Source organism: Homarus americanus, unplaced genomic scaffold, assembly GCF_018991925.1.
Source record: "Homarus americanus isolate GMGI-L3 unplaced genomic scaffold, GMGI_Hamer_2.0 scaffold23617, whole genome shotgun sequence".
Classification (NCBI taxonomy): Eukaryota; Metazoa; Arthropoda; class Malacostraca; order Decapoda; family Nephropidae; genus Homarus; species Homarus americanus.
Window position 1 is genome coordinate 657891 of NW_024720711.1, and position 27716 is coordinate 685606.

The window sequence follows — 27716 nt, forward strand, 5'->3', positions numbered from 1 at the left end:
TTACCTAATTTATGATCAAAACGAACATACGCAAAATATCACCACCACCGTCTTACAGCCAGTCTTCACACCAATGAGGGTTAACTGTAATTATTACACAGTCTCTTGCATTCTTTTTTCATGTGCTTATCTCTGAGGTAATTTCTTACAGCAAATACTGTACCCATTTTCATCTGCAACATTCACCCATGCCACTAATCATTACTTTCTTCAACATATTAATTCACATACCCTGACTCTATTCCATCCTTAAATTTCTCCACTATCTTTTCAGTATTGTCAGCTATGAACACAAGTCATCAATATACAACTAGCAAGAACCATAAAACAGATACTCACCCTGCCAACATTGTGTAGAGGAGCACTCCTAAGCTCCATATGTCACATGCAGCATCATAGCCTTGTTTCTTCAATACTTCTGGGGCAACAAAGTTGGCAGTGTAACATGGCGTCATTAGAAGCCCATTCTCTGCACGGAGTTGTTTGGCAAAGCCAAAATCACATATCCTCAATGATTCTGGACTTCCCGAGATGTCAGCATACATAATATTTGATGGCTTAAGATCCCTGTGGACTACCTGATGAAGAAAGAAATTAAGAATATTACAATACAATCATCATGTATGTCCCGACGGAAGAATATACTGTATTAACACAGACAATAATTACCACTTCCCCTTTACAATACAGGTTGACAACCCTTTATCCGAAATTCCAAAAACCGAAAGTTTTTTTGTGGAGCATTTTTTTTTGGGGGTAACAGCCCACCCGGGCACAGGTCACTGACCCACATCGGGGCCTGGGGGGTGAAAATGTAATAGTAATAATAATTATAATAATAATAATAATTATAATAATAATAATAATGATAATACAGTAATAACAATAATTATTCATAGTAAATAAAATTTTTAATAAAAAATACACAAAAATAAAATAAGAATGATAACAATAATAATAATAACAATAATACTGTAATAATAAAATAATAATAATAATAATAATAATAATAATAATAATAATAATAATAATAAAGGAATACAAGAATGAAAAAAAGATCAAAAGTGAGAAACACGACCTACAGTAGACCTATGAATTATTATTATTATTATTATTATTATTATTATATTTAAGCCCCCAGGCCCCAATGTGGGTCAGTGACCTGTGCCCAGGTGGGCTGATCCCTGTAAAAAAAAAAAAAAAAAAAAAAAAAAACCCTAACCATTCTGAAAACCGAAAAATTCCAAAAACCGAAATGCATCTGGTCCCAAGGATTTCGGATAAGGGATTGTCAACCTGTATATACATTTACTCATTATGTATCAAGAACAAAATTATTAACTCAATATAAAAAAAAAAAATTTTGAAAATATTGCAAGTGCTGTTGCTGGGTCTCTTACTTGAAGTGTGATGCATACAGTGACTAGTGACTAGAGCATTTGGACATAATTCTGTCGAAACTACCTGTAGCTACATCAATTTGTGTGAAGAAAAATGACACGCCAGATACAGTTTTACATAATAATCAAGAAAAGTAACAACAAATGATAATTGTAATAAAAGTATGGTTAAGCTCAAATTAATAGTTATAAGTATTATAATATTGTTTACCTGGTCCATGCATCACAACAATGGAGAAAATAAAGGGGCTGTTCAACCACCCACTGATGGTTCTTGTCTCATCATTTACTGTACTATTCTACACTAAACTTTATCCTTTACTATTTATAATAACTATCCTTTACAGTCTTCCTTCAATTCTACACCTCTTTACCTCTTCCTTCTCTCATATTCATATAATTTTTCCTTTCAGGTATATTTCTAACTTTGTATGACCTCGCCGTGATATCAATTCAGAACAAAAAGAAACTTCACAGGGTACAACATGTTTCACTTATCTTTCTTTCTTCCTCTTTTCTTTATTGAATTTTTAGCTTTTCCCACATTTATATTGCTGTGACAGCTCTCATTCTTTACACAGCTCTGATACTTGGTGTAAGGTAGAATAAATATATTTCATTAGTGACTCCCAAACCAACAAACAAAACCTTTCAAAATCTAGGTGCTGATACTAAACTTTCACAATTAAAACTCTGTATTAGTCTAGTAACCACAGAGTTTGGGTAAGATTCCTTCAAGCACTACCCCCTGTAAATGCAATGGAAAAAAAGACAAACATGACTTTGTATTATAGATGAATAGAAAAATTATACATACCCCATTTTGGTGCAAGTACTGGACGGCATTAGTTAAGGTAAGCAACACAGCTGAAGCTTCCCTTTCTGAGAAAAATTTCTGCCGTAGGATCTTGTCTAGCAGCTCCCCTCCCTTCATGAGCTCCATCACCAGGTACACATGTGCATCATCTTCATAAACCTGAAACAACAAATATCATAAATCAATAATTTCATTTGAATCCAATAAAAGTATTGTCTCAGGAAATGTGATGAAAATTCAGTACAGGTATAATATGTATGAAAAGAGTAATAAAATATTATATACAGTATAGTTAAGAAATTATTTCCCAATCAGAAACTTGGGGATCAAGAGGCTTCCGTAAAATGGGTAATTATGTAAAATGAATACTATCATGAACTTGTGTCAAAGAAAAGCACATAATAAACCATTGTACTTCTATCAATTTGGTTATATTATTCATTTCTGAAAATACCTGTACACTAACTTATTCATTATTTCCTAACACTCTCAATGTTACTAAGTCTACAAAAAAGTTTTCAATGTGTCATCGTTCTTCTATAATCACCAAATAACTTGCTCCTTAAACTCACATGAAGACTAGTCACTTACACCATTACACACACAGTCACTCAGCCAGTTGCCTGATTTGTGCAATATTTCCTCATTTACTCTCATGTAATATGTGGAAAATTAAAAAGAAGAAAATTACACCTGTATTAAATATTCTTCAACTTTACATTTAGAATGCTCAAATATTCTGTCACATAGACTACAGTAGACCCTCGCCAACCACGAATTTCCCATCTGCGGATTCCATGTATCCACGGCTTTCATTCTATATCATTTTACCAACCACAGCATATAGTTTTCTGTACCCGTGGACTAGTGCAGTGTCTTTATCCTCCGTGATCTAATGTATTCCTCCATGCAGCATCCCATCTCTTGCCATTGCTCTTCCCACTATCTCAGTGTTGTGATCTCGTAGTGTACTGATGTACTGTACTGCTCCGTATTCTCTTACTTATCTCCAATAACATTGATTTTACCCTTAACTATGGCCCTAAGCATTCACTGCGAGTTAGTGATAAAGGTGAGAAGAAGGTGAAAAGGGCAAGGAACGTAATGACATTAGAAAAGAAAGTTGAAGCGTTTGATAGACTAGCACATGGGAGAGTATAGCATCAGTGGGATGTGCTATGGGCCTCTGCCTCCCTCTTCCTTGTAACAACCACCTCTTCCGCCACATCATATTCATTGTCATCCACTATTGTCATCAATGTTGTGAAGGTAATACCCCTGTAGTACTGTAAAATTTGTATTACAATTTAATTTATATGAATCCATTTTATATGTATTTGATTCAAATTTAATTAAATGTACAATACAGGTATTATTTAGTGAAAGAACAGGTAAACTTAGTTAGACTTTGACAAGTGTTATTCGTGGCAGTGGAACATAACTCCCTATTTCCCTCAAGCCTTTAGTCTTGCCAACTGTGGATTTGCCAACCACAGGGTTTTTCAGAAACCTAACCCCTGCGGTTGGCGAGGGACTACTGTATTTCAATTGGTAGATTTTTGTATGACAGATACTCTAATCTACCAGAATTAATTAATTTAATGTTCACTAGGACCTTAATTAGTGTTGAGCTTAAAACACTTTCAATTTCTTTTTATCTTCAAAAAATGTAGAATCCATTTACACCATTTCATTGCCTGAATAGCTTACCGGTAGCTAATATTATTTATTGTAGAAATACAAAAAAATTTACATTTACTAATATCACATACAGTAGAGTGAAATCAAAATAAAACAATGAAAAAGAAAAATTATCAAGGTACCTGTGCCATAACAAAAAAAAAAAAGGGTAAAGTAGTTGGGTCACTAATGTGTCCAAATTTTAGCTTCCTGTCTCAAAACATTACGGAGATGTTGCCTGAACAAGAAAGAAAACAAATGAAGCAGCCACTGAGTACAATACTGTAACTCACTCTTTACCGGTATGTATATTTGCACTGCCTTCATGTATTCATATTCAGTCTTAGAAAAAACATCAGTACAAGTTGAAGGATTCACAACACAGCAGTATTAAAAACCACATTGTATGAACATGTGATTAGTGTGCATCCTCTCGCTTTAACTGCTATCAGAACCTAGATGTGACATTTAGAAACCTATTCAAACTCATCTCACACACCAAACACAAAGTTAAGTTAATATTCTGAAAAGCATAATTGTTTATCAGTAGATATCTCTTTGTATCAACAATTATGAACTTCATCAGCACACTGGTAACATCATCATATACTGTACAGCATATCCTCATAAATATTCAATTTAAGATGTGACTAACATCAAAACAATGAATAAATATGAGGCTATTTCAATTACACAGGTCTCTCCACACCAACCTGTTTCCATGCAAAAAATTCATGTTCAAGCTTACATAAGAACATAAGAACATAAGAAAGTGGGATACTGCAGGAGGCCGACTGGCCCATACAGGGCAGATCCCTTTCACACCCATCCCAGCACTTCCATGTGCCTATCCAACTTCGTCTTGAAGCTCCCTAGCGTCCCCGATCCTACTATAGCACTTGGTAGCCTATTCCACATATCCACAACTCTATTACCAAACCAGTGCTTGCCTATATCCTTTCTGAATCGGAATTTATCTAATTTAAAGCCATTTGTTCTAGTTATTTCGTTATTACTGAGCTTCAGAACATCTTCCATTTTACCCTTGTTAATCCCACTTACCCACTTGAACACCTCTATCATATCTCCCCTAACTCTACGCCTCTCTAATGAATGCAAGCCTAAGCTTTTCAGTCTTTCTTCATATGGAAGGTTTCTAATATTATGGATCATTTTTGTCATTCTTCTTTGTACTCTCTCCAAAGAATCTATGTCCATTCTATAATAAGGACACCAGAATTGAACCGCATAATCCATGTGTGGCCTCACTAATGCTAGGTAAAGTTTCAAGATAACGTCAGCAGTTCTGTTACTCACACTCCTAGATATGAACCCAAGAATCCTGTTTGCCTTGTTGCGAACGCTAATACATTGTTTTCTAGGTTTCAAGTCGTTGCTAACAAATACACCTAGATCTTTTTCACAATCTGAGTTTTCTATTTCCGTGTTACCTAGTTTATACTTAACGTTTGTATTCGTCTTCCCTATCTGTAGTACCTTGCATTTATCAGTATTAAAATTCATTTGCCAGTCTACTGACCACTCATGTAAGGTATCTAGATCTCTTTGAAGGTGTTCAAAGTCACTGTCTGAATTTATCACTCTCCCCATTTTGGTATCATCTGCAAATTTACTAATCCTACTAGAGGATCCCAGTACCACTGTGTTGGATGCCTCATAGAAGAAATTTAATATTAATGCCAAAACCGCAATCAAACTCAATACACCACCTTTGGACAACAATGACAACTACTAAAATCAAGAAACAAATAATTTATCTGCGTCTCATTAAACTATGCTAGCACAAGCCAGAGCCCAGCAATATCTGCCTTCATCTTGATGATAAAAAAACAAAACAAAATATTCACTCATATTCTAAAACAAGAATTTTCCTCACACAAAACAACTTCAACATCTGAGGCACACAGTTTACTTCACCAGCTCAACACTACTCATTCCTGTGATACCGTGTTTAACCTCCCACCAACACAAAGGTTCTCGACAATATCCCAACTACACCTCTCACCACAACTTAGCAACCTCCTTTGCCCAAACAGCATACAAAACACACTTCCTTTTCTATACTGTACCACCTAAAACAAATAAACACATCACCTTTCCTAGCTTTATATTAATATAATATCCAAGTGATCCCAAATCCATTCAATCCACATTCCAATGCTTCCACACACACACACACAACAACTCATCTGTAATCTAACTCCCCAAAAAGATCCATGTGAATGCCACCTCACACACTGCACAATAAGTTTGTGAAAGAAGTATATTCATAAAAAATATAACAAGTGTATATGGTGATATTTGTGTGGATAACTATCAAACTTACACCATGTGTCATAGTATACTGTACACCAAGTTGTCTGAAGATTACAAAGCTTGACTGCAGTTGCATGTATTTCACTAGTTGCATTCTTTTGGGAGGTGACTACTGTCATTTGCTGATCCTTTGCATGAAATGTGGTGATTCTAACATGCTGTATTAATGCAGAACTAAAACCAGACATATTACTTAATTTGACTTATATTCTCCAAAACACAGGTTATGATGACCTATAGAAATTTTCGGAGAAGTGAGTCAGGTGTTAGAAGAGTATTAAGCTCATGATGTCTGGTGATTCTAGTATGTTGTGGTCTAAGTTTTACAAAAATAGAACACACTGTACAGGTTTAGATGATACACTTTCTATAAATTGCATTTAATGTGGACAAAAGCTCTGTATGGCCCGAAACCTCCCAGCATGAAGATAAAGCAACTGACAACATGGTATTTAGTAATCCTTGTGGTATGTAGGTGGAGTAGACACCATTATGGCACCCTCACTAGCTCTTTAGTCCTATGGCCATACCTCATACACTTAGGACCAGAGTCCTATGATGTATGGGAATATGTCTTGACTTTCCCTGCCACATTTCAAATATCCTGGAGCAGCCATGAACCATACAATAATTCCATATGTTAACAGCAGTAATAATTCACTCTTAGAAATTTCACAGCTACTCAGTTACCTTACAAACACCATGGTGGAAGGACGTGTATCAGAGCACGCGTCTGGCAACTGCAAGAGTGATACGCATGCGTCTGGTAGACGCAAATATAACATTAATGCACAGCTACATGGAAGAAATAGATGCAATTTTATAGGAAAGTACCAGTAGTGATGCAAAGGAATATGATGATGGTGATCAGCTTGAGTATGTAAGTACACATCCAGTCATCACAGGTAGATGCCCTTAAGAAAAAATCAAGAGCCTAGCATCTTTGCCTACCACTCTTCCTAGCTTAACACCTGAAATGGAGAGGGTGACTAGTCCAGGGCTTTGGCATTACTATCTATCTCTGTGCACATTAATATTAAATACTCTGTAGTATCCCTGTTTAGTTATGAGCAAAAATTACTCTTGAATAGAGAGTTTAGTTGCCATGGATACCTTACTTAACCCCTACATTACAGGGACGCCACTTTTAATATTTTATTTGGCTAACACTAGACGATTTTATTCAGCTCAGATTGGACCCCATACACAAGGAGTTAATATGACGTGTGGTTCACCCAAGATTAAAAATCATGATTTTTTTTTACAATCACAATATCCCAATAAAAAATGTGCAACAGAGAAAAAAAAATACTGACATAGATTGTAGTACTAATAATTACATGCTTCTAGGTTAAAAATTGGAATGTCACCAAGTAAGTGCTTACACTGAAATTAATAAATACAGTACATTAATATCTCCGTTAGCCGGAATCCGTCAAACCCAGAACTCTCCGATAGCCGGAATTGAAATTTTCTCTGCAAATCATTCCCAAAGCTGGAATTATCCGGAAAATTCCGGCTTTCGGAACGATTTTCCGAGGGTTGCATTTTCCGGAAAATTCCGATAAAATTTTCCCGATACCCAGAAAATTCTGGGGATGGGGGAGTTTTTTCAGGGTTTGAGAGATGAAAATCGGGCACATTTTTCCAGGGATGGGGGATATTTTTCCAGGTTCAAGAGATGATGTAACACATAATTCCTGGAACTTCCGAGAAAATTTTTGTTACCTGGAAAATTCCGGAAAATTCCAGGGATGAGGGATTTTTTTTTCAAGATTCGAGAGTCATCTTGTTTCCCGGAAATCTCTCATTCCCAGAAGTGCTCTGCACCAATTGTTGTGCCTAACGGAGATATCACTGTATATCAAACCCCGACACTAATCTCACCATAAGACACTTGAGTGAAAACTAACTTTGCAATTTGAACTGCTATACTGTACTGAACAATTAAACAAGGTACAGAAGAAAAATGTTTTCAATAAATGATTAAAATGAGTGTGTGATAAATTTCAGTAGTTGGTATGTATGGGAAGAAATGGGTGATATCAGCAAGTATAAAAGACTGGAGCAGTAATAGAGAAAGGGAAATATAGTAAGACTTCAGCTGAGGCCCACCCAGCATGCAATAAGTTGAAGGACAGATAAGTGAGCACAGGTTTCCATCCTTTCTATCTCTCAAAAACCACGTGCTCCCAGGAGTCCCATTCTCTCTCTCAAAACACAGTAAAACCAGCCTACAAGCAGCAGAGACAGAGCAGTGACCATGTTCAGATTAAAAGAGAATGGATGAAGACTGCAACATGAAGATGTGATGACTTTAATTTCATCATTATTCATTATGTCCTTCCAGTACGACACCGTGTCGAGTATCCTTGTGCTGTGAACGTAATTCTATTACATTACATTTACAAATGATTGTCTACCTGAGTGATAAATCAGTGGAATTTCCAGACTCTTAAAAGTCGGGAGATGTTAGTTCATATATGCATAATTTTTGTGTACGTGTGGATATACTGTACAGGTGGAAGGTGATGTGAAGATTATGCCATTAGCAACCCATAAGTAAATTACTTCTTAGCTAATCATGGCCTGTCAAATAACTCCCCTTCCGATTTCAAAATTCTATGAGAATGCAGCCAGGCCAGAGACACTGATGAGGGTAGAGGTGACCTCTGCACTTTCAGCATCCTTCCCTATTCATACATCACACCATTCAGTGCTTTTGTCCAGGAATGAGGAAGTTGACTGTTGTCTTATTGCTATTGCTATAAGACAACCTCCTTGACCAGTGCACTCAGGGAAACAGATCAAGCAAGATGCCTTAGCCAAGACTCTTTGTCTTCCTGCCCTGTTCACACAACGAACCGTTCAGTGCCGTTGTCCATCAATGTGGGAATAGGGATGACATTGTCTACTGAAACGAGACAAATTTCCTGAAGTTCTACCGCTTCACTGAGCAATTTTAGGAACACAGATGAGCTCAGATATAGATGCTGGCCACTCACACTTTCGCATGACATGCCAGTGCCACAGTTATCCAGTAACATGAGGCAGGGAAGGAGGCTGATGACTGTCTACTTCAAACACCCCTCCTCAACAGCTTTGTCATGTTGCTGCCAGCTCTCCAGTGCAATACTGTATCTGTGGGATATGGGTTTACAGCATTTTTTATTGCTGTAAGTATTGAACTGAACAGTGCTTGTGAGATGGTCTGGAAGTAAAAGACCGAACAATTACTTCCCTCCGTCCAGCTGTTAACAGTGAACAGTATGCAATGAAGCAGTCTGGATAGGATTGCTACTGCACTTCCATAATCAAGGCTGGCCATGAACATTCAAAACCACAGTGACTGCAAACACTGAGAAATACAGTGACTGAACACTGAGAATTATCACTTTATACTTTAAAATATGAAATGACTCTGTAGTGAATTACAGGTAGTTCTGCTATAACGCGATAATTGTGTTCTTGTAAAATATCTTGTTATAGAAAATCGCGTAATAGAAATAACAGGGCTTATGGAGAAAATAGGGTTAGGTGCAGATTACTCAAAATCGAGAAAATTTAGTAGTTAGCCTAACACAAAGGATAGCACAGTCTAAAAAATGTTACATTCATATCTAATAATGAAATCATACAGTAAATGTAACACTTTACTTGATGGGGGAGAAGGGTGATTTTGAGGTTGATAAAATCGAGCTTCTCTTCAAGTGTTATATCCTTTCTTTTACGATCATCACCAGGAATTCTATCACCAGAACGCTTCTTGTTGATATTCTTCTTTACTATATTCACAGTTAATACAGTGGGGTATGCTATAACGAACGGATTCTACTACGAATATTCCTATAACGAATGGTTTTACCTATAAAATTGAGAATGCTATAACGAACGAAACTCCTACAACGAACATTATTTAATTTTTTTTTTTTTTCTAATTTATTGTTTTTTTATTACAAATATTAATGATATTCTTTATTTCAGGGGTTTAGATGCATCTTTATGCACTTTTTTACAATTTTTACAATTTTATATTATATTTTTCAGTGTTAAGTGGTTGTATTTGGGGGCCTGGAACGGATTAATCCTATAACGAACGAATGCTATAACGAACAAGGTTCTAGAACCAATTAGATTCGTTATAGCATACCCCACTGTACCACAAAATTGGAGAAATAGTAAGCAAAAATCGCGTTATAGCAAACAAGCGTTCGCGTTATACAAATATCGTTCCTAATTCATAAATCGCGTTAGAGCAAATTCGCGTTATCAAAACACGCGTTATAGCAGAAATCACTGTATCTGGAATAGTTCCCAGTCGGTACACTTCTGTGTTATTGTTGTACTAAGCTTGTAGTGTGATTGGGAATAACTGTGTGAGTGAATTATTACTAACTGCGTGAATATTGTGTAAACTTGAGGAAATATAGTAAATGATCTAAGTTTGTTAATTTTCACCTTGTGCCTCCAGCAGTTTTGCCTAGATTTTATGGTTTTAGGCTATAGTGTCACCCAAGAATAATTTTTTTTCTACTTTACACTAACTTTAATGCCGGGTCAAAACTCAGTACAAATATACTCATTACTTTACAGATATATCACACAATACATCTTCATTCCTCATTCACAACACCTTTTACATCTTCAAACCTATTTCCTTTTTCGAAAAGCCAAACATAGATAGTAAATGCCTCCCATCTTCTTAGACTTGTCATATCCTTCTGACAGAAGACAAAGCAAAGATCAAATCAATCCTGATATATACAAAAATTCGACATTCTTCTTAGTATTACACCCACGGCACTTCCATGAAGGATAGTGGAATGGAGGATGTGGTTGGAGAGATAAAGTTTAAAAATGCAAATTGTCTGACCCCCAAAAAAACAATGACTGGAAAAATAGAACCAAGGTGTGTGGTAGCTGTCTGGAAAAAGTCATATAGAGATAAACTAAAACTTACATCTCGTAAAGAAATTATATTTGAATGATGGCCGTATCTGTAGAGTATCTCAATCTCTTCTTGGCAGTCCCGAGTCTTCTTGGGTATAATTTTAACAGCATATTCTTGCCTAGTTACCCGGTGGACACAACGTCGACAAACACTGTAGCTGCCACGACCAACCTCTTCAGAGAGATCATACTCATCATGTATGCTGTTAGGTTTCACACCTGATAATCTCTGTAAAGAAAATTTGACATATAATGACATGAAAAGTAAAGATAATGTATAATATAAAAAAAAGAAAACTGCAAATAGTTTATTGAAAATTATTCAAGCAAACAATTCATTCTCAGGGAATTTTCATAAGATTTGCAGAATGGAAGTTACCTAAACAAGATTAAGCCTGGGAATGCTCTAATATTTGATAACCCTAACATTCAAACCTGACAATTTTGAGATTATTGGTTAAAGTAAGATTACAAATTTGAATGCTAAAGAAAAATAACGAGTAAAGCAACACAATAAAATGAACAAATATCAGTATTTATTGTAATATTTACCTAGTCAGGAGACCAGATACATGGTAAAATAATAGGGACATACATGAATTCATTCCAGAGCAGATGTTACCATGCATACAGAACCTTTATACTTCAAGATAAGGGGTAAAGTATACAAGAAAAATTCTGAGGAAGGATAAAATCTACAGCATCTAAAGATTTTCATAACAAGAATAACATTTTAGGGCCATTTTCCATGCTTGTGTGGGTTGGCCATGATTACCTGAGCAGTGTTAGGCACTTGATTCAAAGCCAAAGATAGTTTTGGAATGTAGTAAAAAGTTTTTATAAGACTGGTGTAAAAATGAGACCTTCACAGTGCCTGCTATAAAACAATTACTCATAGAAATGAGATCTTCACAGGAAAGGGGTTAAGAATGTGCTTAAAAGAAATAGAAAAAGAGCACCTGATATACAGTACCTTGCTAAGTGTTGTCTTCTCAGCTGGGTGTGACTGCATTATCTCCACCCCATCAACTTGATCATCTAATAAAAAGGGCGCTACAAAGCTGAACCCCTTAAACATTTGATGGGCATTGGCACTTGGAGGAACACCAGGAGAATCTGAAAATAGTTTTCAAATTTAAAACTACACAATTGTAATAGTTTCACAACATGCCATTTTGGGGTTTCAAAGATGAAAAATCACAAATGCACATGGATATTTTCATGTTTGTTTCCAAGAGGCTATATGCATATTTGAAGAATCACAAAACCTGATCGTCACTTCAGGAACAACTTTTCTCTCCATGGTCGAATTACCTTAATGTTTACTATTGTTGCATACAGTACTGTTCTAGGTAATCCCCTTTACTAATGCACTTACAGGGGCTCATCAGGTTTTGTGCAGTGTAGCAGCCCTGTGTTTGTTTACATTTGACAGAAGGAAACCCGCAAGATTAAGCATAGTATGGAATCAAAGTAAAACAATTTTAAAACAAATATCTCACTGTAATGATTTGTGGCAATGTTTTTATGACGAGCCCCTGTAAATGCACCATTGGAGGGAACTGTACATTGGAAATTGTAAACCTGCACAGTGTATGCACAATGAGAGAATGAAGTATCTTCCTGGGGTTTTGACGAATACATTACAGAATGGTTGAGCCATTCAATACAGGAATGTGTGGAGCCAGTAAATAGTTGGCAGGCTTAATGAACCTAGGAAAGGGGTCACCAATGACACCATTTACTGTGTTCGGTAGTCAGGTTTCATTATAATTCTGCCAAAGCTGGGAAGATACTTCATTATCTCACTGTAAACAGTGAACTGTACCTGCATTATCTATATACCTGTACATGCCAAACCAATGGTAAACTTGTATGACAATGTTACTAAATAAATATCATTGTTACTACTGTATAATAATTATCATCATGCCAGACAGAATTCATCATTCCTTTTATTGGATACAAGAGATCACTATCATAATAAGAAAAGCATTCCCAGAACATATTATATGGATTTTTGTCAGTAATCCTGTCTCCAATGGTTCAGGGGTTTATCAACATGACCTTGCTCCCTGTCACACATCTTTAACAGTTACTCAATACAGTACTGTACTTGCAAAACAAGAATATAAAACTGCTTAAGTCGTCAGAAAACTCACTGATTGAAACCCAATTGAAAATCTCAGGGCCATCATCAAAATATTATTGATAAAGCTGACAAAAGTGTATTTTACAACCAAAATCAACATTCTTGGAGCAGTCATCAAAGTATGGTTCAAAGATGAAGAAATAAAGAACCTGTGCCAAGCCTTGGTAGACTACCGTATACTAAAACATGTAAAATAAGTCTTAAAACACCACAGTTGTCAAACAAAATATTAAATTAACATATTTTGCAATAAATTTGCATGGTACTGTACAATGTTTGTTCTGTAAGGCATTGAAAGATTAATTATAAAATGAATCTCGTATTTCGAAGAAAAAATTATGTTGCATATATATATTAATTATCTATATATACAGTATATATCAAACTAACCTTTAGGTGTCCTTGTGGTGAACTCTTGATCAAAGTAAAATGTATCGTCTGCTTTTGAAACAGCAGGCTTAAAGGGTGGTTCAATTTCCTTACTATACAGTTTGCTCCAGTCAATGGATGAAAAGAATGGATGACGCTTTAACTCTTCTACTCCTTCTGGACCTGTGGAAATTTCTTAATATTATATCTCTGATAAAAGTTTGTTCAGATATCATATTGTATACAGTACAGTATATGACCACAGCTTTACATTAACAAAGGATATGCAAAACTCCTAATTAGAATAAATGGAGTTTAGAAGATTATTATCTGAAAACTATAAAATTACTGTTCACAAGTTTTTCTCAATACTAGAGAATATTTTTGTCCTTTGTAGCCAAGATCACGAAGAAAAAATCAGTAAAATTTTGGAGAATTACATGACAGTAATAACAGTAGAATGATGCATCACTTTGGATATTGCCAAATATAAATTCTTTTAATTACAATATAAGAAAAATGGCAAAAGTTACAACTTTTAGAGCACAAAAGGACTTACGAAATTTAATCTTTTAGCAGTAATAAGCTGTGGTCACACGTAACAGTACTTCGCATCTTGAAATAGCTGTTACCTTTCAATGGATTGTGTACATTAATCTTTTGAGTATGATAAAACCTATGAAAGACATCAAAGAATCAACTTAATATGTACTGTACAGGTAAATGAGATGAAGTATTATGAATCAATCTAAAAGGGAAGAAGGGACTGCAAAGGTGGCAAACACATATCACAAGTGTTTATGTTGCATAACATGGCTAAAGAGTGAGATACAAAGGTCTGTATACTACAAAACAATGATAAGCCTGAAGTATAGTGATGATATTTGCAGATGAAACAGTTGACTGTATGAAGAGTGTAGATGTCACCAAAAACATGTCTTGAATTAATGAAAAATACAACTATCATAAATTTGAAGAGAAAATATGAGTAACAGATAACAGAAATTCTTTAGAATTACAATATACCAGAAGAAAAATAATACAAATGAATTACTCTTACACAAAGATATGTGTCTATCAAAGGCCTCCTCCTCCACAAATAAATACTATGAACTTAAAAGTAAATTCATATATAAAACTCAACCAGTCCATTAAATTCTCTTACATGAGTAAAACATAAATACACCTCAACATAGTGGCTGTGGCTTTACAAACATAAATGAATTATTTGCTTCACATACCTGCACCTAATCTGTTGGCTGGGTTCCTTTTGAAGAGTGCCCGGAGGAGAGACTGTGCCTCTGGGCTCAGGTACGCTGGCATCCCTAGCTTAGCTTTAAGAATTAATGTCATTGTTTCCTTCCTGTTTGCACCTTGGAATGGTAAAGCTCCTGTCAACATCTCAAACTGTAAAAAGGAGTTATAGTAAGAGATTATCACAGGAATGGCATTAAAAATAACACTTGTAAATCATAAGATTTTAATAATGCACTTAGTGGCACAATTTGCGACTAAAGACCACAAGAGAGTTAATGAATGTAGACCACGGTAACTAGCCCAAATTATTAAAATTCCCCAAACCTTTTCAGTATAGTATAACAATCCATTTTTATGAGTATTATTTAAAGGGATATTATCATTCATCATTTAACACTACAGTTTCATGGTTTCGTGGAGAAGAAATTGTTCAATAATATGTTCATAGACCAAGGTTTACATGTGGATGTGTTGGTCAAGGATTCCTCTCAAGCTTTCCTCTAAGTCCCACATACAGTACTTGGATATCCTTAAAACCCAACTACAATACATGGTGTGACAAGCAAACCATGGGTGAATTAAATGGCTTCTAGACAATGTACAGGTATGTGTGAAAGTAACAAGTCAGGAATGTATGCTTTGTGATAAATTAAGTCTCTCAGATTCTTTTATTAGCCAAAGTTGCAAGTATTCTGCTGACATCATTGTTTTTTATTGTTTTGATGGCTTTTTATGCACTGAATCCAGGCAGCAAAGTACCATACTACCCCAATCAGCCCACAGATGACAACAATACTCCATGACTTATTTTCATTTATATTCACAGAAATGTCAGCATCTACTTCAATGATTTTAAATAATTCATGTAGATCCACAATGAAAACGTGGATAAGATAAATCTTGATAAAATCACACGGGAAAAGGGAAACAACGGAGCACCTTAGCTTTCGTCTTTATTCAAGACATCTTCAGAGGCAACTGAAGATGTCTTGAATAAAGACGAAAGCTAAGGTGCACCGTTGTTTCCCTTTTCCCGTGTGATTTTATCATGATTTTAAATAAAAGTGAAATTGGTGGCTATAAAACAATATATTTCCTTCATTAATTATAATACCAAATAATATGTTGATAATGAAATTCATAAGAGTAATACTGTACTGCAATCAATTAATGAAGATTTTTCTTAAAACTCACCAAAAGAACACCAAATGACCACCAGTCTGCAGCTGTGTTGTGCCCCCTGCGGTTAACCACCTCTGGTGCCATGTATTCTACTGTGCCACAGAAACTATATGCCTTCTGGTCATCTAGTGCTTCCTTACACAGGCCAAAGTCTGTGAGGGATATGTGGCCATCTGCATCTAGAAGTATGCTGCAACACAAGAAGACAATCAAAATATGACACTTGGTAGTGGCATTAGTGAATGAATTGTAAATTAAATTTTGTTTTCATAATTAAAGAATGTTTGATATTTATTTCAGATATCTTAAGTGGTGAACAACAATACAGTAAAGCAGATGATTAAAGAATAATCCAACAACTTACTTTTCAGGTTTTAGGTCTCTGTAGATAACACCAACTGAATGAAGATGATCTAATGCTAATGCTAATTCTGCTAAATAAAATTTAACATCCTCTTCTGTGAACATGATCTGAAATAAAGAAAAAATTATTCTTAAATATCATTTCAACCTACAACCACAGCAGTATGCAACTTAAGATGGAGAATATTACATGTTGGTAACTGTGCAAGTGGTTCACTCTTTTAGGGCCACTTAGCAAGTATTTTCACTTGCAATTGAATGAGAGCCCTAACCTAGGTTAGTAAAAAATACCGACACCACCACCATCACATTTCCACAGGCTTTCAGTTACCCCCTCACACCAAAACAATTCCATTTTCATTTTTTTTCAGCAGTGGAAGAATTTTGCTGAATACAAAAAGAAAGTGAATTAACTTGTGATTAAAAAATATACACACAGTGGACACTAGTGGACACTTGTTAACTGACTGGTTAATTAGTGTAACTGCTACCCTTTTTACTCAAGTGCTATTAACATACAGTACAGCATGTGCAAATCTTTTCATGCTTCGCGATATAAACATTACTGTTTAATGCTGGGTTGTTCTCACACAAACATACAGTACCCTACACATTGCCACCATATGGTCTAAGTCAAACACATTCAGTGATTCAATGTCTAACTGTGCTTAATGTCACTCTTTTCAAATGCATGAAGACCATCATATTAAGGAAGTTCCACTGTATCATATTCCTACAGTAAGAAGCATTAGTTTCAGACATGAATGAGGTCCTTGTGACCAACCTTTAAAAAGTCAGCAGGTAGTGTTAACAGGAAGGAAATGTATGAGGTATGAAGAGGACCACAAAAGACTGGATGTGTCAGGTGTGTTGGAAGTGATCAGGATGTATTAAGGTTATGTTTAACAAGATCAAAGGCAGATAGAATATTCAATAGGGAGAACAGTGTAAGGTCAGGTTTACTGGATCATATTAGAGGGCATTGGAGAGAAGTTAAACTTAATGAAATAAAAATACTATGAAAGAAAATTTACAAGTAGATAAGCAATTTGTAAAATGTCATTATACTGTTCACCTTAAGATTACACTCGCATTATTATTGTTGATCATTTACAGTGAAGTTAGTTTGTACATGATAAAGGTAACCTGAATTTAATGACTTGGTATGCACAGTTAGCATTAATGTAGGTTAATGCAGAATAGTTTTTTACCTCTTTTGATAGTCTTGTGAAGAGATCTCCGCCCCTCAGGAAATCTAGTATGAGGTAGAGTTTTCCCTCCGTTTGGAAGGCATAGTGCAGCTTCACTACGAATGGATGATTAACATCTGCGAGAATATCTCGTTCCATCTTGGTCCGCACTCTGTCACGCACTGTAAATAAAAAAGAGCTTTTTGTACCTCACTCATGGACATGACATACACTGCATCACCATTAACTTGAAGAGATTCAATCTATAAAAGTACTACTGTAGCTACAAAATATGTATAAAAAATATACGTTTCAGGTAGTAAACCAACTGAGGATCTCTGACAAACTTGTGACTTACAAATACAGTACAGGATGTCTAACTAAAATGATGAATATTGCTGTTGCTTGTGTAATCTTCTACATGACTGGAACAACTGGTTTGAAATGCTTGATGCTGAAATGCTTTTACACTTAAATGATTAGTATTGTACAGCACTTGAAAAAGAAAAACATCAACTCACCCTTAAGTGTGGCCTTCTTGAGCACCTTCATGGCATATAGAGTACCAGTATCCTGACCACTTATCTTTCGCACCAGAAAAACCTGAAAGAAAAAATTACATTATTGTATCTAGAATTCAGTGACCACACACGTTTCAATAAACTATAGTACTGTAATACTGTACCTGTACTGTCTTAATAGACAAGTGAATGTAATTCCTTGTATATATTAAAGAAACAAGTACAGTACATTGCTCCTATGTAATGCAATCTATACAGCAATTGTACAGTACTGTACACCACTACTTTTTCTTTATATCAAATGTAACCTGATCCAAGCAATAGGACTCCAATGTCAATACAGAACAATAATACAGTACAATATAATACAGACTGCCATATTTGATTCTTGGAGGATGTCAAATTCAAAACTACAATTATATTGTACAATAGACAATAAACAAAATTATGAATATGTTGATATTTTACTTATTCTGGGCTGTAGCTTGGCTGTTGATAACCAACATATCTAATTTGTTCCTTAGATCAAATCACAAATTACTGATCTTTAGAAGCATCAGTATCCTGGATATTTATTGCATTCCACACAATCAATGGTGATAACATATACAAAATTTTAATTAATTTGTATACAAAAAATATTCAAATGAACGTTCACAAGATCTTTGTATAAATTCCAATTCAGAAATGCAAAGCCAATCACCTTCACTACAATAGTACAAATCATGAATACTTTCAAATCCCCCCCAAAAACTTGTTCTAATTGAGGATGTAAATTCATATAACACAAACAATGGGTTTACCTATAGCTACCAAGTACCCCAGAAACAAATTATTATAGTAACTTTAGTTATTATATGGTGGGAATTTGCAAAATCAAACGAAATCAAACAACTTCTGGTGTTAGCCACTGTACTGTACTGTACAGTAATGTACATTCTCAACAAAAACTTCTCGAACACTTGGGTACGATGGATGTGAGAATGAGCAGAATGGGGCTAGTCAACTTAGAATAGTTTCAGATTCTTCGTTCATTTTTTCAAACTCCATAGTGTGTATAGCGTTCGAGAAGTTTTTAGCGAGAGTGTACCTGAATTGTACTATGATTTTCATGTTACAAAAATCTTTCCAGACATTCTTATGCTACAGGAATTTTAAATATCATGACACTATGTCCTGCCACAACTAAAAGTACATTTACCTTGCCAAAGGATCCTTGGCCAAGGACTTTGAGGAGTTCAAACTGGCTGGGGTCTGCCTTCTCGTGGCCTTCAGGCATAATCTCGCATAGCTCAATCTCGTGGGTGCCATTGCATTCACCATCTGCTTCCTGTTGGGAAAACAAAAAATTAATACCACATTATATTGTTACTATTAGTCCACCATTATTATGCTAACAGTATCACAAAGGTATTATATCAGATTAGCTCCTATAAATATCTTGGAATTTGTGTGAATGATGCAAACTTTGTCAGCAACCTTCGTGACAAACTAATGCAGCGCATTAAACCCCTCAGAACCCTTGTTGGCAAGGGCTATGGAATTAACATCACCTATGCTCGTAATTTCTATCTTCACTTCATTCGTTCTGTAGTTGACTATCATGCTCTCCATCTTGTGACTATTCCGCCTAAACAACTCAACAGCCTTGAGGTAGTGCAAAATGAAGCCATGTGCATCATACTAGGTTGCCCAAAATCAACCAGAATTGTAAACATGAGGAAAGAGCTCGGACTGCCCTCCCTATCTGAGAGGATAGCCCTACTTAATACCATGTTTTGTGTCAAAGTTTTGAAGAACAATGGTTCTCAAACTACAGCTCAAACTGAGTTGATGTTCTATCTAAGTAATCCCGACCATCTTGCCAACCTTCCACAAAAGACTCTCTTTGGGGCGTGGCTTCATAAAAGTGTTGCAGATCTCTTGAAACTGAATGTCCCAATCACCCCAGACGAACCTATAAATGCCATTCCTCCTTGGCTGGACATATCAGTTCCTATTAATTACACTCCTGTTGGTAGTAAGCAAATGTTAAACACCGATGTGGTGAGATGTGTCACACTAGAAACTATTAACAGACACATAGAGAGTATTCAATCAAGTGAATGTTATGCTTTTACTGATGGTTCTGTGCAGACAAACACAGGTAGAACAGGCTGGCAATTGTAATATATTAAGAAAAAGAGATGATAGTGTCAAACAAACAAAGGCTGAACAACTGGGCCAGCACAACACAAACTGAACTAACTGGAACCTACTTAGCCACAGACTACCTCAAAGAAAATGGAGGTGGGGCGATATTTTGTGACTCTCAAAGTGCTTTGAAATCAATGAACAGCCCGTCAGGCTCTATGTCTAAAGTTGCATGTGATATTAAAAGGAATGTGATAACTGTCAATGAGAACAACTTTCGTATCGAATTTGTGTGGATTCCGTCCCATGTTGGAATCAGGTATCATGACCGTGCTGATAGACTGGCCAATGACGCATGTAAGAAAGAAAATGTTGACCGTGACCTTGGTCTGTCCAATGCTGTAATTAAAAACATTCAAGTCAGAATCATGAACTCTGATCTAGAAGAAGTGAGAAATGCAGAGAGACCTGACAGTTGTAGCATTAGTAAATATGACAAATTTTGTAACAAGAGGTACCGGTATGGCCAGCATAAGGACAGAACCAGACAATGTGATGTAGTCGTGGCCAGAATTAGGCGAGGACACATCTGGCACTATATAATTGAATGTGACACTGTCAAAGACTTCAGGCCACCTGACTTATTGTATCTTGAACTATGTAATTACTTCATTGAATCAGGTGTGCTTGAGGACATTCTTGCTGTTTATCCCAAATTGGTGGCCGGTAATAAAGTCACAGGAAAAAAAGTTACAGAAAAAAAGTCACAATTTTGGCTAGGAAAAAAAGTCACAATTAATTTATGGTGGCCGGTAATAAAGGTTAGGTTAGGTTAGGTTAGGTTAGGTTAGGTTAGGTTAGGTTAGGTTACTGAAACTGATTGACATATTAACCTTAAAAAATGTGAGAATTCGATAGTTAACTTTTCTTTTTTTCCTGTGACTTTTTTACCTGGATTCGATCCACTGACCTATATATGCTGCTGGTGAATGTGATGTATTTCCTTCTTTGTGTACGAACCTCTGTCCTGCGTGGCAGTGAACAGTGGCATTACCCACATGAATCTGACCTATATATAATGTCAATGAATATGATGCATTCTTTGTGTACGAACCTCTGTCCTGTATGGCAGTGAAAAGTGACATTACCCACATGAATCTGACCGACGTATATGTACGTATGTGTGCGTGTGTGTATGTACATGTACATGTATATGTGTGTGTATGTATATATGTATATATGTATGCATATGTGTGTGTGTGTGTGTGTGTGTGTGTTTACATATATGTATATGTACTGTCAATGAATATGATGCATCTCTTTGTGTACGAACCTCTGTCCTGCATGGCAGTGAACAGTGACATTACCCATATGAATCTGACCTCTATACATTTATAGTTGTTAATGAATATGATGTATTTCTTTGTGTATGAACCTCTGGCCTGCATGGCAGTGAGAAGTGATACCACCCTCAGTGTCAAGACCTGACTGAATTACTCAGAATATATCAGATTAGGTACTGAATTTTGAGTAATGAAATATTAATTATTCTTTGGGTAACAAATTGGAGAAATCACTGCTGTTTAAACACTTCTTCATACTGTACAGTATTAAATACTGTACCTGAATAGTGTAATAGAGGTAACACAGATACTGACTAACGACAACATTATTCATTCCAATAATACCACCTAACCAACCAAAGAAAACTAACCTAACTTTACTTAAACTCCCTAGCCGAGGGGTGGGCCCCCTGGCCATATTAAACAAAATATATACAGTACTTATTTTGATATCTGGTACCAATGAAAGCAAAATTGTTGAAAATTGCAGTTTCACTACCAATTGGTTTTTGACCAGAAATCTGGGTTTTCCCGTGGTACTTGGTGTGATTCATTCGAATCTGGGTAAAATTTTAGTTTCGGTCATCCCTGTATTATAGATATTCAAACTATGTTTTTCTAACCTAACCACAGAATAGGTTTGTTAGGTTAGGAAAGGCTTGACTGGCTGGTTTATCTTATTTAAGATAAATCGCCTCCCAGTTGAATGATAAAACTGCCCTGCATAGTTTTTGAGGTTTGTGTATTATTAAGCTTTTCTGGGTGTATTTTGCATGCTGATCTCAAAAATGTTATCCATTTTGCTCAATCAGGTCAGAATTTTGTGCTATAGCATTTTAAGCGGAGATTCAGGTAAAATATTGGCATTTTTCGCTCAAAATGGGGTCCTCATATTCGTTCATTAAAAAAATCATCCGAGACATTGGCAAGCCTCACAGAAAGGATTTCGGTCAGTTTTAATGCCCTTACGATGCATTTAAATACACCCACGTGCTCGCCGGGCTTTTAAATGTCCGCCGTGACGCAAAGGAAAAGAGTATATGTCCGTGTTTTTTTACATATATTTTTTCACAATTAAATTTCTTTTTCATCTGGTGGCACATGGCATGTTTCCTCTGTCTGTGGGATAGTCGAGCAGACAAGCAGCACTACATGCAACGTGACTGGCCTGCAAGAAGTGGACTTACTCCAGGTTCTCACAATGTTGTTGCCCATGCTCTGGTGAATCCGCAGAACATTCTTCTTCCGCCACTGCACATCAAGCTCGGTCTGTTCAAAAACTTTGTAAAGGCACTGGACAAAAAAAGCCAGGCTTTCAATTTTCTGAAAGAAAAATTTCCAAAAGTCAGTGAGGCAAAGCTGAATGCAGGAATTTTTGATGGCCCTCAGATCAGAGAGCTTTTCAAAGATCCCAAGTTTGATTGCAGCATGGATGTAAATGAGAAGAAAGCCTGGCATGCCTTTTAGTCTATTGTCTCCAATTTTCTTGGCAACTACAGAAGTCCAGAGTAAGAACGAGTTGTTGAGGACCTACTTCTGAGCTACAAAGTTCTTGGTGCAGGCATGTCCATCAAGATGCACTTCCTCAGCTCCCACTTGGACTACTTTCCAGAGAACTGTGGTGATGTGAGTGAGGAACAAGGAGAACGCTTCCATCAAGATATCCGTGTAATGGAGGAGCGGTACCAGGGTCGCTGGGATATCAACATGCTCGCCGACTACTGTTGGTGTCTGAAACGGGACGCCCCAGACACCAACCACCAAAGAAATTCTCTGCGACAGCCATTTATGCATGTCTAACTGTAAAGGCATCTATGTAGTTGACATATTTTGGTCCTATGTGTTGTGGTTACATTTCTTATGATATATTTTGCATAAAAATTTTGACATCATATTTAAGAATTTCGATTTTTTCTTAATTCCCATAGCATAAAAATCTGACCTGATTGGGCAAAATGAATGGCATTTTTGGAATCAGCACGCAAAATACATAAAGAATCAGCTAAGAAACCCCACACCTCATGAATTTTTTTTCAAATGCAGCCCAGTGTAATGGTAATAGCCAATGCAAGGTGAGGCTTCAGTGTTGGTTCATGTTTAGGATGAAAAATTGTAACAACAAAAGAAAGAAAAATCAATTCCTCCAAACTTTTCTTGAATAAAGAGGAAAGCTAAGGGGCTTCAACATATTCCTTTTCATATATATATATATATATATATATATATATATATATATATATATATATATATATATATATATATATATATATATAATTACGAAATATTTCATAATTGGTAGTTTTTACTACATAAAAGTAAAATTTTGGGGAGATATCAAACGATAGTCATCTGAGGTGACGTTTAATTACGAGTTCCCCTGAACTGCTCAAATCTTAAATGTAAGGTGCGATGTGACGTCATCAAAGGCAGAAGACCCTGCATGCACTGAAAACGCCAACCTCAACTGTCTCGCTACACAAACACCCTCCTCTATGAACAAGCCACACCACTGCACCTGGATCATACGACAGCTATATATATCCCTCGCTGTAATTACACTCTATACGAAGGTGCTGTGGTGCAATGAACTGGCAATGGTCCTTGCACTTATCATTCAATTGGTTGTCCATTATCCATTCAAGTGTGGCATGATTGGCATCTCATCCCGCTGACTTGCCCTACTCAATAAGACCCGGACTTGGAGTAAATAATCTTTATTACGGGTAAAAGCGCCGGATCTTCCCTGCTTAAGATATCATCATAACTGATGACAGTTTTCTTAGAGCGAATTTAAAAATTGCCCGATCTTGAAATTTCTACCACCATTATAACTACGCCTACAAAAAAATACAACGGATGTATCATGAACTTACCGAGGTATATTAAGGGTAATTTTAGTGTTTACAGAATAAAAATAAAATATAACTGGTATTTTAATTAATAAAATGTTATCGAGGAATATTGACGGGCTTTCCTCGTCTGAGTCCCTCATGAAGCTGGATGCGGAAACAGCGGACGGCAGGGAATTATTCCATAATTTCGCTGAAACAATGTTATCATTCAATATTTTCACGCAAGATTATATAATTATTAACCTCACACCAAAAGACATACCTCTGTTACTCAGGAATTTCGCGTGCAAACACACAATGTTGTTTCATCATTTGAACGTAGATACAGTCACGTTTATTGAATACTTACAGGCTAATTACTTCTTATGAAAGATACTTCAACGAACACTAATATTTGCTAGCGCCTAACATTTCAACATACAAACACATATTACCGAAAATATTTTGGCTCATGGACACGAAACTTATGCAATATTTAATGCGTAAACTTATCTTAATTAGATAACACTCGCGAGTGTTTGCTCTTTGCTGATATTCACCCACGAAGTACTGTACATTGTGTTGGTATTGCTGCTATATATTTTAACGTGACACTGCTGTTACAAAATTATTAAAGCATGCATACAAACTCAGGCTGAATATTCTACCTCACACTTGAGTCATAGTTCAATATTCAAACGACAAACACACTACTGTTGTTCAAAATATACCACTGTGCGCACATACAGAATATTGCAGTTGTTCAATATTCTATATATAGACGATGGAACTCAACACGAATGCGGGTGCGGCAGAGTTGCAGCTTTAAAGACCGTGGCAACAGTAGGCACAACAACACTTAAATAGTAGCATATACCCCCGAAGCCTTTACCTCTGCTGTGTTGTCCTCTGACCAGGTCAACACCTCATCAAACTTCACGCCACTCTGTCTAGGTCAGAGATACTTTCTGTAAGCTGTGAGAAGGCACTTCAGGGTTTATCTTGACCAGTCAATTAATGCTATGACGCACTTGGGTGATAAGCATGGCGTAGGCACCAAGATGTGTCATTAGCAAACAGACGTATGTCAGTCATAACATGACAAACACACACGGGCCCATAAATGCACAAGGAACACGTAGTGATTGACGTGAGATTGTATTGTTTTGTTGTGTAGTGTAGTGAAATGCGGTGTGATGATTGTGGTGATCCACAGTGTTGGGTTAAGTGGTGTAGAACAGTTTTGTGAAGAGTTATAATGTGTTGTAGTGTGATGAAAAGGGCATGGCGGCCGAGGGTATACTATATTCACCTGCTGTCCTAAGGGTGACTGGTTTGATCCCGAGGCATTCCCAGTCCACCCAACTGTGAATGGCATGAATGGTTTCCTTAACTTTATAATTGAGGGAAGTGAAGGTGGCCAAGTGTAATGCCGACCACACTGCCTCCCCGTGTACGGAAAAAAAGGACTTAATGTAAAGTGTGATGTTTCCGCATTGTTCCTAAAGGGCAGTCAGGCCTCTGGGACTCATTTCACAATACACACCACCACCACAATACGACCCACATTTAACAGACAACTGTCATCTCGATTATTCAATTAGACTGAGGGCCTTAGAACTAACAACCCTTCAGACAAGACACAACGGGACAGGTTCTGACTGAAATATTCCAAATCTTGAAAGGAATGTAAAACGATAGGCCATAACATTTCTTTGTGATGTCACGCACCAACAACACGAGGGGATGTAACTACAAGCTCGCCAAGTTACCAATGCAGAACGAAAATATGAAAATACTTCTTCACACAGTGGCTGGTAGACCTATGGAAAGGACTATCAGCTAAAGCTATGGAATCAAGAACCTGTAGACAAAATTATCAAGAACACTAAAGGCAGTCCCAGATTATCCATTAGGCACAGTAGGCACAGTGCCTAGGGCCTACGAAAAATAAAATGAGAACTTTTCTTCCCCTTTTTCTACAGGTTATTATTAAATTGATACTGAGGTACTTTTTTTCAATTTATTTATTACTTAATCCTATTAGTGTCAACCAGCTAGCTGTGCTTCTTGTAAACAAATATATTTCTGTACCTGTACTGTACAAGAACAGCTGATCTAACCCAATTTCTTTTACTCAATTCATGGCAAACATCACTGAATCTTATTCTTTCGACATCACATTTTATAATTAGGTACTAGCTTGTGTTATTAGTGAATATGCTGTCAAATGGGGCCCCATATCTTGGAGGTGCCTAAGGCCTACGAAAGTCTTAACCCGTCACTGACTAAAGGGATCTTAAACGAGTCATTGGGTTCCTTCCTTCGTTTATGGTCACTAGGAAAAAACACTACCACCACAACACGACCCGTATTTACTGAGAACGAACGCTAATACCAACAGCACTAAACATTACCCAACACCGCACAGTTGTCTCCCCAGGCGATATACAGTACAGCATACATTATTGTTATTACCACGTTAGCTCCCACGACACTCCCTTCTTCCCCAAATCCCTTTTCGACCCCCCTTCCCCCTTCTTTGTCCCTGTTTCATCCCCCATCTCTCTTTCCCCTCCCTTTCTCGACTACTCTCCCTCCTCTCCTTCTCCCTCTTTCATCTCTACCCCTCCCCCCTCCCCTCCCCTCACCCGAACAATCATCACGCTACACACGTTGTCCCTGGTGATGTGACAGTAGCAATCATATGGCACGGATGATATGACACTTATAATTCATATGACACGAGCAATTACACGACACAGTTCATGACACTAATAATCCTATGACAGTAAAAATTACACGGCACGGGTGATATGACATTAATGACATGACACTAACTCACATGACCACTAGTAATAAAATGATATTGGTAATGATATGATAAGGATTATGACATGACACTGGTGATGATACTAATAATCAAATGAGTGTCAGGTGATCATGTGAAAACTGGGACTTGACATTAACACACACACACACACACTACGATAACACGAGGTAACGCAAGACAACACAGATATTGAAGAAGCAACCTTGAAGACGTATCCTGATATACAATTCATAAAGAGAGAAAATTGCGTTCAAGGACGACTGTGACAAGATACTCGAAGACCAAGTTCATTCTCTCCCACCTGGGGTAAGAGAGCACCAGATATATATTGTAACCACAGTAAACTAACACATCTGTA

At 36.6% G+C, this 27716-nt stretch overlaps 1 protein-coding gene across 3 annotated transcripts in view; it reads right to left on the reverse strand.

Annotated features, from left to right (window-relative positions):
• Nucleotides 1-339: 339 nt before the first annotated feature.
• Nucleotides 340-27716, reverse strand: part of LOC121860707 (ribosomal protein S6 kinase alpha-3-like) — a gene marked incomplete at its 3' end in the record, with an annotated part of 99364 nt that continues 71987 nt past the window's right edge. For all 3 annotated transcript variants that reach the window (XM_042358008.1, XM_042358005.1, XM_042358007.1), the window contains 11 exon segments: nucleotides 340-578; nucleotides 2218-2376; nucleotides 11195-11413; nucleotides 12158-12300; nucleotides 13727-13888; nucleotides 14947-15112; nucleotides 16157-16334; nucleotides 16509-16615; nucleotides 17719-17879; nucleotides 18219-18300; nucleotides 19420-19548. In XM_042358008.1, the coding sequence (XP_042213942.1) occupies nucleotides 340-578; nucleotides 2218-2376; nucleotides 11195-11413; nucleotides 12158-12300; nucleotides 13727-13888; nucleotides 14947-15112; nucleotides 16157-16334; nucleotides 16509-16615; nucleotides 17719-17879; nucleotides 18219-18300; nucleotides 19420-19548 (1745 nt within the window).